We start from the raw sequence: 13,419 nt of genomic DNA on the forward strand, positions 1-13,419 counted from the left end.
ATTTCCTGTAAGAAGGAAATTGGTAATATTAGTATCACTTGCATGAAAGTTTATTCTACCAAATTTTTTACTAATCCTTTTGTTAAATGTTAAAATGAAGTATCTGATGAAAATGCATGCAAATACAGCTGGTATGGCTTTCAGTCTCAACCAACTCACCAATCCAAAATTTACAATTAAATGTTACTAGATTAACCTGATATTAATCTACTGGATTAACCTGATATTAATCAACCAATTCCTCCTTCATGAGAAGAGGCTAATATAACATTAGTACTGAAACCAGGAAATATTCTTTGAACATGAACTTTTATTGTCCTATATCTCTCTTAAATCAATATTTTAAGATTTGGTCCACTTTAATCACTCAAAGACTTATTTCTAAAATCATAGATCAAGATCAGACTGTATTGACTAAGAATAGACTTATTGTATAGAATTTACAAAGATTACTTAAGGTTATGCATCATGTTAAAAAAAACTAACAACAAACACTTTTAATGTTTTTTTGATGCTGAAAAAGCATTTGGTAGTATAGAATGGGTTTTTATGAAAGTAGTGTGGTCTCAGTGCAGTCTTGGGGGTCTATTTACTACTTCCATATCACTGTTGTTAAGGAATCCAAAAGCAAGAGTTGGGGTTAATGGTGAATTATCAGAAGATATTAATCTTTATAGGGCAACAAGGCAGGATTGTCCTATCCCTACAGTTAGGGATAGACCCCCAAGATTGCCCTGAGACCACACTACTTTCATAAAAACCCATTCTATACTATCAAATGCTTTTTCAGCATCAAAAAAAACAAGAAAAGTGTTTATAGGGCAACAAGGCAGGGCTGTCCTATCCCTACAGTTATTCCTACTGTTATTTGTTATTCTGATAGAAACATTAGCAGCTGTGCTTAGGAATCCTCCTGAAATTTAGGGTGTGCAGTTTGGGAGAGAACATCATTAACTTCCTGTATTCACTTATGATTTAGCACTTATTGTGGCTCAGCCCTTCACTTCAGTTCCTGACGTTAAATATTTTGGACCAGTTCTTCGCAGGTGTTTTTGGTTACAGGATTAATTCAAAAAAATCTTCTTGGATGGCAATTAATATGTCTCTAATGGAAAAAAATGAATATGCAAAAAATTCTGGTATACTTTGGAGTTCTCAGTCTATTAGATATTTAGGAATTTGGGTATGGGAAGATATGTATAAAATAGCAGAATTTAATCATAAAATGTATTTTGGAAATAAAAAACATATATGAAGTTCTGGAGGAAACTTCCTCTATCTTCGTTAGGTAGAATTGCAACTATAAAAATGCCTGTATTACCCAGAATCTTGTTTCTCTTCATAAATATAGCTATGACAGTAACATCTGAATTAATAGAAGTAAGGCAGAAGACAATTCTTCCATTTATTTAGTGGGGGGGGGGAACCCAAGGGTTCCAGCAAAAGTTCTATATCAAAGGACACAAAATTGGAGAGCTGGGTGTTCCCATCATAAATTATTATTATCAATCATGCAACTTCATTGATATGGTTAGATGGTATTTCCCTGATGAAAATATGAAACTTTAAAATTGTATTTTTAAGAAACTATCTGCTATTTTCTGGTTTCAACAACATAGATGGAAGTATGATTTTGATTGTGTGAATCCTTGTTTAATTGTATGGCAGAAGTTAAAAACTCTCTCGAATACTGGTTTCTCTGTTAATATAATTTTTTATAGTGAAGAAATGGGGCGATTTAAAATTGGGGAGGGAGATATCATTATGGGAAGAGTCTATCCTGACAACATTTGAAAGCTTTGTTGAAGTAGAAGGTTCACTATCTTTTGAACAGGTAATGAATAAGAAATGACCAAAATTTTATCAATGTAAATATCAGGAGCATCATTTAAAACCCCCTTATGAAGAAATTATATAAGAATACCTGGAAAGATTTCTAAATTATATTCATTGATTTTGAATCAGATATCATTACTGAATAGTTATTTGTTAAATTGGAAAGGATATTGGGAGAACCAATCTTATTGATGAATGGCTCTGGGTTTGGGAAACAGTAACCCAAAATGGCTTTTGGTAGATTGTAAAGATTTCCCCCCCCAAAATGCCATTCAGCAGGTATCTAACTGCACAGAAACTGGCTAAGATTTTCAATATACCAACTGACACATGTTGGGGCTGTCAGTCCATTTGTGGAGATTTGATATTGGGCAGGGGGATTATGTTGAGATTCAAAAGCTCTAGGGTTCAGTTCTGAGGAACCAGCGGCCCCACGAAAGCCTCTTTCCCAGGCACTTGAATGGGACAGCCCAAAGTGTCCAATTTGGATACATGTCCCTATCCTAAAATACCTCAGGGTCTCTGCATGTTTTAGGTATATCCTTCTAACCAGTATTTCATTTCTAAATACTTTGACATTTGGTTAATTAAAAAGGAAATCACTGACCTCATCTGTTGTTAAGACTTTCACAGAACCGTTCTGTTGACCCTTTATGATGGCATTTCATGACACTTTGATCCTTGCAGCCATTTGAAATGAAGTGCCAGATCGAAGATTTCATGCAGTATAAGCACCAATTCATGGGAATAGCTGTAAAGAAAAATATCAGGTGACCTCATTTGTAGAACCACAACTAGCCCAATATTCTAAGACAGCAATGCTGGTGCCCTCTTAGAACAAAAGGACCAGCTTCTCTGATAGGAACTCTAGCTATTCCAAAAGCGGGGAACAGGATTATTTTAAACAGGGGAATCGAACAACAGATAAGATGGGTAGATCAGCCAGATTTGAGTCCAGTAGAACCTTAGAGACCAACAAGATTTTCAGAGTGAAAGCTTTTGAGACCCAAAGCTTCATTCATCAGATACCTGATCTCGCCTGTTATCTGTCAAAGGGAGCTTTGACTCTCAAAAGCTCATAGCCCAAAAATCTTGCTGATCTGGATTGACTCTAATAACACTCAGTTATTATTCTTAAGAGCCTGCCAAATTTTGAAAAACAAAAAGAGAATATGTGAGTTTCACAAGAATTGATCATGGTTTTTTTGATGCTAGATTAACAACTTCACTAGAAAACCAATCCAAGATCTGGAAGCAGGTTCTGCACCAAATACAGACTGAAAAGGGGTTATACTTCCCACACTCCCAAATTAAGAATGTAAGAGCATGAAGCCGTCTGAGAGTCTATCAAAGTCAGTATTGTCTACTTTGGGATCTTAGGCAAAAGTGTTTCACATTACTTACTACCAGATCATTTTAACTGGAAATGCTAAAGATTAAGTATAGAATCATAGAGTTGGAAAGGACCACCAGGGCCATCTAGTCCTACCCCCTGCACAATGCAGGAAATTCACAACTACCTCCCCCACACACCCCCAGCGACCCCCATTCTATGGCCAGAAGATGGCTAAAAGCCCTCCAGGATCCCTGGCTAATTTGGCCAAGTGGAGATTGGCATTACTCTGGGCAAGTAAGAAAGGGGCACGAGAACCAAACACTGGCGCAACCCTTCCTGTCCTCCCTCTTATAATCTGCCTAAGTTCACAGAAACAGCATTGCTGACAGATGGTCACCTAGCTTCTGCTTTAAAACTTCCAAGGAAGGAGAGCCCACCACCTCCCAAGAAATACTGTTCCGCTGAGGAACTGATCTGTCAGAAAGTTCTCCCTAATGTTTAGCTGGAAACTCTTTTGATTTAATTTCAACCCGTTGGTTCTGGTTTGACCTTGTGGGGCAACAGAAAACAACTCCACACCACAATCATAAGCAAAGAAGATGCTCCATCACTGACCTAGGGTCCTTTTCAAAGGGGAAGACATTGAGCTATGGCTCGTCTTCTAGTGGAACATGAGAAAAGCCCTGCAATGGTCCATCTAGTACAGCATCCTGTTCCCTCCAGTGATCAATCTAATGTCAGAGAAAGCCCACAGGCAAGCTTAACCCACCCCTTGCTCTTAGCACCCCACACAGGAAATCACAACCTTCCCCATCACTTTTTAAATGTACCATGAAGACCAGGCTTCCTTGATCAAGATTGTTGCCAAACGTTTTGCCTAAAACTCCCCCCTCCCCCCAAAAACCCCCCAAGAAACTCAACAACTACAAAACTTCAAGTGGTGAGGTGCGAATTCTGGGTTATGTCTCTAACAAGATTTCAGTCTAAATCCTCACAGTGATCTTTGGATTCATTATTGTTTCACATATAACTTCATATGTTTGTGTAAATGAAGTCTTGACGGCATATGACACAGTTGTCTCCATGGAGGAGGAGGAGGAGGAGGAGGAGGAGGAGGAGGAGGAGGAGGAGGAGGAGGAGGAGGAGGAGAAGAAGAAGAAGGAGAAGAAGAAGAAGAGTTCCTTACATTTCAAGATCAACTCATTGACTGTGGAGGTTACATCAGATTTCCTATAACACACAAATACTAATCTAGTAGCTGTTAACATGGCAAATTAGATCACACTGATATTTGAGAATCATAGCAGTGTAGCTTAACAATAAAACTGAAAACGGGAAGTCTGTACCAAAACCTTTTTTCAAATAATCTATGACTTAAAACCAATAGGTTTGTGCTCTACCAGATGTCCACCACATGTGTAAGTAGGTGATTAATGATCTTCTAGAAACACACGTAGAAGAAGAAGAGTTGGTTTTTATATGCCGACTTTCTCTACCACTTAAGGAAGAATCAAACCGGCTTACAATCACCTTCCCTTCCCCTCCCCACAACAGACACCCTGTGAGGTAGCTGTCGCTGAGAGTGTGTGACTAGCCCAATGTCACTTAGCTGGTCACCCACCATATTAGCCTCTGCCACTCATGTGGAGGAGTGGGGAATCAATCCTGGTTCTCCAGATCAGAGTCATTACTAGATGTAATACTAGACTAAATATCTTTTAACAAATCCACCTAGTATGATTGTGAATGAATTTGAAACCTATGAAATATATTCTACAAATATCATGGGAATAGACCTGATTTTCTGAAATTAAAATATAAAGATGCCTCATGGTTCTTACATAATCTTCATCTTCTATTTTGTCGCAGCCAAGGGTTTCAAGCATAATCCAGGATGGTTTCACCAACGCAGTTATATTCTATCCATGATGATTTAAAAAGGTATAATTTCACTCTGAAGCTGTCAACTGTCTTGGGGAACCCAGAGGGACCACATCCCATGGAGACAATTAGCTGAGAAGAATCGAGCAGAAGCTCAAATCAGCTACTCGAGGTTGCATCAATTCAGATTTAACCAGTTAATGGGGACATTTCTCTGGATACCTTAAAAATCCAAAATATGGTAAAGAGTTCCCTGAGTTTTGGTGCAATTTCAGCTCAAGAGAAGTTCAGAACTTGGAGATTCCTCCACAAACAACACATAGAAGAAACATGAAGGCCATTTATGCATGGTCAATTTTGATGCTTGCTCAAAGCTCTTTTTTAAATGCAACTTTAAAAATGCCTATTCATGGCCCCGAGGCAAAAAGAGGTAATTCCACCCCCACTTGCCTGCTCCTTCATTCCTGTTTGCATAGCCATTAGCATGTGCATGCCGCTGTTATTTTGCATGGTTTCTTGAAGGGATTCTTCAGGGCAAACACCAAAGGGCACCTTAAATGGGCTCTTAAGCAATGTGAAGAAGGTATGCGCCGGTTTCGCAGCCACTTCCGGAATGACGGTTCAGCGTGAAAAATGCAAAAAAATATGCGGGCCAATTCAGCCTGGAAAGCGCTGCTAATTACCATGCATAAATGGCCAAATAGAAGTTAAAGCATATTGGCCTAGATTCTCTGGAAATGTCCCCTGATGGCAGGGATTTATGTTAACGGAGTGTGCATTTCTTTTCCCACTCCATTCTGTTGGTAATAATTTTCTTTCCCCCGTTTTTATTCCGTGACTATTTCTGTAGAATGTCTGTATAACCAATCTGTGTTAAATTTACAAAGCTAGGGTGCCTACTCAGAATGATCCCTTAAGGCTTACCAGTAGCTAAAATATATCATGTGATCCCAAGTATATACCAGGTGATTGAGGAAAGAATCCCGGTAACCAGAAGATGCCACTCCAGAAATTGGCCAGTGACTCATGGTGGATGATAGTGTGTATTCTGCTCATTTCTGCCCTGCTAATGGACCTTTATCACAGTAAAATTTCTAAGTTCATCTTGAGGAATGAAGTCAGGCTTCTTGTGTAATCAGCCTCACTTTTTACCCATCCAAGCACATTACTCATCGAGAATACTAGCAGGTTACAGATTCTTGATTTACCCCTACCCCTCCAAACAAGTTAAACAATATCAAGGGCTTGAAACGTTTAAAATTTATTTTGAAACACCCTCTTTGTAGACTGTCTGAGTTCTGACATAGAAAGTTCTTCTTTAATGGCTAGAAAAGGCACCAACAAAGTGTTTCCAAAGTCTGATTGGACAGAACTTTGACTTGGTAACTTGATGGACCATGAACTGGACCTCACTTATTGCCGGGGATTGACAGCGGGTTATAAATCCAACAAGCAAGGTATTTACTGCACCTTTGATTTAATTGCACAGAATTCTGTCCAAATCCTCAAACAATTAGACAAGTCAGTAATCTCTTGTAACCTCTTTTTTTTATTTGATGTGCACAACTGTTTCCTGTTTTGGATCTGTTTATTTTGAATGGTTCAGTCAAAGGCAATATCCCCGGAGAATTTACATTCTGGTCAGGACGGGGAGTTAGCACGATTGACTACGTTCTAGCCTCGCGCAATTTAATAAATCATGTTGAATATTTAAGAGTTGGAACCCATGAAGAAAGTGATCATTTACCCATTAATGTAGCATTGAAGAATACATAAATAAGGAAATGGATCAAAATTCAAACCCAGCTCCTAGATATAAGAGATGCAAATGGTGTAATAACATAGACAAAATTGCTAAGGAATTCATGGGCTCGGAAGAAATCCCCACCTCTGGGATAAAATGATCAGTGCTGCCCATTTTGAAACAACACTGGAATCTTACTGCCTAATTTTGAATGGTTGGACAGATTTAATTTCTAATCATAAACAGACTGCAGGCTCCACAAGAATAAGACCTTACTCCCAACCATGGTTTGACCAAGAATGCTGGCTAGCAAAAAAAATGCTTAATAGCCAAATTTGCATATTATAAGTCTCAGAACATTGGCTTTTCAACTCCAGATCTAATTGCCTTAAAACAACAATATAAAAAATTAATCAAAAAGAAAAAGAAAGACCTGGACACATCTTATTCAAGCAGCTAAGCTTAAAGACTCCTCACTTTTTTGGAAGATTGTCTCAGGGGGACTTCAGACAGAAGCCCCAAAATCATGTTGTGAGATAGCGGCAATAACTTGGGAAACCCACTTCTCTGCACTTTACAATACAGAGCCCGCCCAAAACTCCTCTCTGCTTACAGATTTAGGAAACCCTCCTCTTTGGCCCCCAGTTACTTCTGCAGAGGTTAAAAAGCTCATAGGCCTGTTAAAACCAGGGAAAGCCCCAGGAAAGGACATGATCCCTCCAGAATTGATTAAAGCAGACATTGAATGGTGGGCTCCACTTCTTGCTTCCCTTTTTACTTACATAGACCAAACGGCACAAATCCCTAATGATTGGAAAATTCCCCAATGACATTTTGGCTTAATAAAATTTTAAAGCAAAGGAAGATCCTCCTCAGACAAAACACATGAGAAATTTTAAGGAAAGGCAAAACTGTTTTGATAATGAAAACCCCCCAGCTAGAATACATCTTGGTCATTATGGTGTTGGTGCTTTTTAAATCTGGCCTCGTTCAGATGGTGTACTTCTAACCTTAACAGGACTGGATTGGATTTATGGATTGGATTTAATTTGCCAATGTTAGTCAAGAACAGCACAGCTAAAATCTGTTCTGTGCCACTGCCATGGAGTGATCAACCATTTGGATAATGGGGTATTCGGATGCTATAAGATCCTGATCTTTTGGTAGAATATAATAATAATAAATTATCCAAAGAAGTGTGTGTGTGGGGGGGGGAGCTGATCTATTGTTCCCTTACCCCAAAATGAGAACATGAGACCCCAATGTGCAGGTTAACTAGTTCAGGATTGACTGATTACTGCCTGGTATACATCAATTAAACATCCCTGAATTATTGCAAGGTAACCTGTTGTAGCTACACCTCTTGCAGCAGCCATTCTGTGTCTGCCTGCACCCACCACACTGTCAGAACTCCAAAGGTGCCCGCAAGCTCGAAAAAGTCGGGGACCCCCGCTCTTTAGGAATCACTGGAAATCCTATGGTAAAAACATAGAAATTCCGGCAATTTCTAGAGCGATGTCAGGTCACGTCCGGGTTTTCCCCACAAGTCATCTCATGCTGTCTTGCCAATGGCGATTTTTGATTAATTTTTCTCCCACTGGTTATTCTTTCATGATGGTGAAGGGGCCTTTGCCGCAGAATGGTGCCTCTCAATCCCAGCCTAGATAGGCAGTTCAGAAGGATACCATGTTCAGAGGTATTGAAATAGACAATTTGCCTCATCCAGGAAAGCTTGTTGTCCAGCCACTAACCATTCAATCACCTTGCTGAAGAATGGAACATTTGCGACTGGTTGAGAGTTACTGTAGAAAAGAATATTTATTGTATGTGGCCATTGGCCATCACAAATAGCTAAAACATAGTAATACATCAATATAAATAAAAGCCATTGAAATACGAAAACAGATTCCAAAATATACGAACATATACTAACTCGTTGTTTTAAACTTAATTGATAGCTCCTTCAGAAACCTTAGGTCTTATTTTCTTTGCCGCTGAGGCAAACAAAAAACCCTATGTGTTACATAAGCATCTATGTCAGAAATAGAAATTTAATTTTAACCTCATCCGAATATGCCGTAATAACGGACAATTTTCCTGCTGAGGATTTGGCTTTAGGACTGTCGGATAGGGGGCAAGAAAGGATAGAGTTACTGAGGCTTCTTCAGAAGTGGACACAGCCTAGAGTTGCCAGCTCTGGTTTTGGAAATACCTGGAGATTTTGGGGGCAGAGCCTGAGGAGGGTGGGGTTTGGGGAGGGGAGGGTCCTTGTTGGGTCTAATGCTATAGAGTCCACCTTCCAAGGCAGCCCTTTTCTACAGGTGAACTGATCTCTTTTGCCTGGAGATCAGTGGTAAGAGCAGATCTCCAGCTACTACCTGGATAGGGTAGCCAGATCCCTCTTCACCACCAGCGGGAGGTTTTTGGGGTGGAGCCTGAGGAGGGTGGGGTTTGGGGAGGGGCTTCAATGCCATAGAGCCCAATTGCCAAAGCGGCCATTTTCTGCAGGGGAACTGATCTCTATCGGCTGGAGGTCAGTTGTAATAACAAGAGATCGCCAGCTAGTACCTGGAGGCTGGCAACCCTAGCACAGCCTGTTTCAAGGTTTAAGAGACCACTCCCTCTCTTAAGGAGGCATGAACTTCCTCTCAAATGCAGTCAGCTAGCCTTCCGCCCTGGCAGATTTAAGTAACCTGCAAGCAGATGGTAGGCCTCAAATGTCTAAGGATCCTGTCCACCTCCTCAAATTGAACAAGCTGAAGAGTATCCCGAACAATTATAACATATTCTTTTGTATTTTATTCTATGTGCACAATTGTTTCCAGTTACGGATTAGCATGAACAACAACACTGAGCAAAAGAGAAATTGCACACCTACTCACAGAAACATCGCTATACATATGTTTGTCAATAGGGACTTTGACTTCATAACTGATTTATTCTCCTACTTTCTTCCCCATCACCCTCCATAAGGCTCCCTTCACATCCCTGTTTCTCAGGCTGTAGATCACAGGGTTCACCATGGGCGTGACAACCCCGTAAAAGATAGCGACTACTTTTTCCCTATCTGTGAAGCTTTTGGTTTGAGGCCTGAGGTACATGGCCAAGAGAGTGCCGTAGAAAATGCCCACCACAGCCAAATGCGAGCCACAGGTTGATAAAGCTTTTCCCCGGCCTTGGGCTGAGCGCATGCTCAGGACAGCCACACCAATGCGCCCATATGTTACCAGAATGAAGGCAAAGGGGAATAAAAGAGTGAAGACACTTGTGATCACCATACTAACCCCACTGGCATGGGTGTCAGAGCAGGCCAATTTCAACACTGCCTGGAGCTCACACTTAAAATGATTCACCACATTGGGCCCGCACAAGCGTGCCTGCATGCTGAAAAAGGGTACAATGGTCAAGAGGAAAGAGCTGAACCACAGGCTGGCTGCCAGAACGACGCACACCTTCCGGCTCATGATTAAACTGTAGCGTAGAGGGCTGCATATTGCCACAAAGCGGTCGTAAGCCATGATTGCTAGTAAGAGGCACTCGGCCACCGCCAAAAACAGAGCGATGCTCATTTGTGCAAAACACCTGCCCAGGGGAATAGTGGGCCTGTCTGTGAAGCAATGCGCCAGCATCTGAGGGACAGAGGTAGTGCTATAGCAGACGTCAATGAAGGAGAGGTTGCTGAGGAAGAAATACATGGGTGTGTGGAGGTGAGGATCCACCACAATCAGCACCACAATGATACCGTTCCCAGCGACGGTGACTGCATACATGGCCAAGAAGAGGACGAACAGGGCAGCGCGCACATGGGGCTGTCTGGAGAGGCCCACGAGCACAAACTCCGTCACTATGGTTGTGTTACCCCAGTCTTCCATATCTCCTGTAAGAGGGAAATCGAGAATCATAGTATCATTTACAAGAAATGTTATTCTACAATATTTCGATTCATCCTTTTGTCAAATGTCCAAATGGAGAATCAGACAAAAATCTTTTTTTGCCATCAAACTAGATTCAGAGTGGAGAGAACTTGCATATAAATGCAGTTGGTGTGTGCCTTTCAGTTTCAACCACACTGATTGGTACAATCTAAAATTTGCAATTAAAATTTCATTAGATGAATCTGCTTTTATCCCTTGAATTCTGCATCTCTGGAAAAAGCATGCTGATATTAGGAGACATATTAGGAGATATCAGGCTGTGGTCGGAAAGAGATCTGTGACCAGATGAACACTGAGTAATTCATTGCAAAAACATCTTCCTTTCTATCTTTATTGTTTTCCACTGGTCTAATGGTTCGGTTCGCACCGTATTGGTTCAAAATTTTATGACTCTGCAGAGAATGCCAAGAGAGCAACCTCCACCATTATAAGATTCCACTTCCCAAAAGGAGCCTCCTTTGTCTCTGCAGCAATCAAGTTTTTTCAAGGAAGGACCGTTACCCAGCTCCTGTACGGCTCCCAGCTCTGTATATATAAAGAAGGGTGCCTATTGAAAACTATTCCTATGAAAGATCCCTGATGTATTCTGAATACCCTTCTCTGATTAGAGGCTGGGGTGATCTCTCTGGTGGCATGTATGTGGTCATTGGCATTCACCTATTGGCTGGCTTATTTTCAATCTTACAGGTCTAGTGCCCTTGATTTTTGCTGACCGATATCTTTCATCCTGTCTAACAGCAGTTGAGGGGAAACTACAGGATTATGGCCTTTCCCACCAAACTGTATTGTGCCTTGGGCCCCAAAAAGCAAAAGAAATGATCAAACACCGGCTTTGGGACCATGCCTTACAATCTGACAGGGTACAGACACCGAAATATCCAGTTATTTTGCAGCACACCAAATATTTTCGTCAAGCAGATTTTCTTAGGTTCCTCGAGATCCTCAAATATCTAAGACTTTTTACATTGGCACTTTTTAATGCTCTACCCTCAGCCCTTCTGGAAGACAAATACCATCATGTTTTACTGCACTGCCCCTTTTATAACAATATCCGACATCGATATATCGCTCCAGTTTGGTCAATCATACTTGGAAGATCTGAGCAATTGTATGCCTCCTTTCTTCTTGCTGACTCTTGCCAGGAGATAACTTATAAAGTCGCTCAATTTTGTCTGAGGGCAAGCGGGATGCAAAAGCATCTGATTAAGTCTTAGTAACTTTGCCTGTTTGTGGGAGGAGTAGGGTCATGCAAAAAAGAAGAAGAAGAAGAATTTGGTAAATTTCGGGTTTGGGTTTATTGGACCTGATTTTTTTTTGGGTAAACCCAGAATAAGCCAAATACCCATACCGGTAAATATGGGTATTTGGCTTATTTCCGGGTTTACTGAAAAATTCGGCCCCATTATAGTCTAAGGGAATTTTTTCCTGAAGCTCCTGTGGGGGCATTTTTGGAGGTAGAGTCACCAAATTTGCAGCCAGCCGAAGTCATGACCAAGGCAGCTCTTGTGAAGGAGACTGCTCATCTGCGCAGGTGAGGAGTCTTCTTCAGAAGCCTGGAGGTCAGCTGCTGTAGAAGCTGGTGTTCTTTCATCCTGGGTAACAGCAGTTGAGGGGAAACTACAGGATTATGGCCTTGAAGGATATATCCCCCTGAAGGATATATCCCCCTGGACAGGACTGGGTGAGCCCTGTCTTTTAAATAACCCTTATGCTTGATGCAGAATTGAAAATCAACCCACTGAATAGTTGTCAGACCAAGTTGGCTCTGATTACACGACCCCTACCTGAAAAGGGCCCCAACTATGGGGCTCTAACAAAACCAGTCAAAAGATAGAAAAATGGGAGAAAGCACAGAGCCGTGCATCTGAGCAAAAGCGAATAGCTGAACCTGAAAAAGCCAAATAATTATTTGGCTTTTCCGAGAAATGCTTATTTGCCTTCAGGCAGATTCCCAGGTTTGGGTATTTGGTCTACCTGAAACCCGAATATTGCAGAAACGGCTAATTTCCTGTTTATTTTTGGATCAATATGCACAACCCTAGGGAGGAAGGTTTTATTCTTCTTTGTTCCCCTTTCAATTTAGGTATGTTACAATATATATATATATATATATATATATATATATATATATATATATATATATATATATATATATATATATATATATATATAATTTGTTAATTTCCTGGGTGGGAAGTACCTGGAAATTTTGAGGGTGGAGCCTGAGGAGGGCAGGTTTGGGGAGGGGAGAAACTTCAATAGTGTATAATGCCACAGAGTCCACCTTCAAAAGTGGCCATTTTCTCCAGGTGAACTGATCTCTATCACCTGGAGGTCACCTGTAATAGTGGGAGATCTGCAGCCACCACCTGGAGGCTGGCAACCCTTGTGGTGGAAGAGTAAAAATGAATCCAACAATTTTGCAAATTTTCATACAATTTTTTTTCTGAGAACAATGTAAATTTATTTTCTATAGGAGCCTCTGAGGAGTCTTGTGCATGTGTGCGTGTGTTTTCATTTTCTCTCCTCGTCAGCTTTTTGTTTCTTTATAGCCATTTTGATTATTAAAACAACAGCAGCAACAAATTATCACGGACCTCATTAGTCGTTCAGATTGACAGAATCATTCTGCTGCCTCTTGAAGATGGAATTTCACCATTGCTTGATCCCTGGAGTCATCTGAAGCA

At 40.8% G+C, this 13,419-nt stretch overlaps 1 protein-coding gene across 1 annotated transcript; it reads right to left on the minus strand.

Annotated features, from left to right (window-relative positions):
* Nucleotides 1-9,733: 9,733 nt before the first annotated feature.
* On the minus strand, nucleotides 9,734-10,669 carry LOC130477731 (olfactory receptor 13H1-like). Its single transcript, XM_056849786.1, has one exon. The coding sequence runs from the start codon at nucleotides 10,667-10,669 to the stop codon at nucleotides 9,734-9,736; it is 936 nt and encodes a 311-aa protein (XP_056705764.1).
* Between the last annotated feature and the right edge of the window lie 2,750 nt (nucleotides 10,670-13,419).

The sequence above is a fragment of the Euleptes europaea genome, chromosome 1, assembly GCF_029931775.1.
Source record: "Euleptes europaea isolate rEulEur1 chromosome 1, rEulEur1.hap1, whole genome shotgun sequence".
NCBI lineage: Eukaryota > Metazoa > Chordata > Lepidosauria > Squamata > Sphaerodactylidae > Euleptes > Euleptes europaea.

Bases quoted from the DNA above. Each gene is read 5' to 3' on its own strand.
- LOC130477731 (XM_056849786.1), bottom strand. From the start codon at position 10,669: ATGGAAGACTGGGGTAACACAACCATAGTGACGGAGTTTGTGCTCGTG.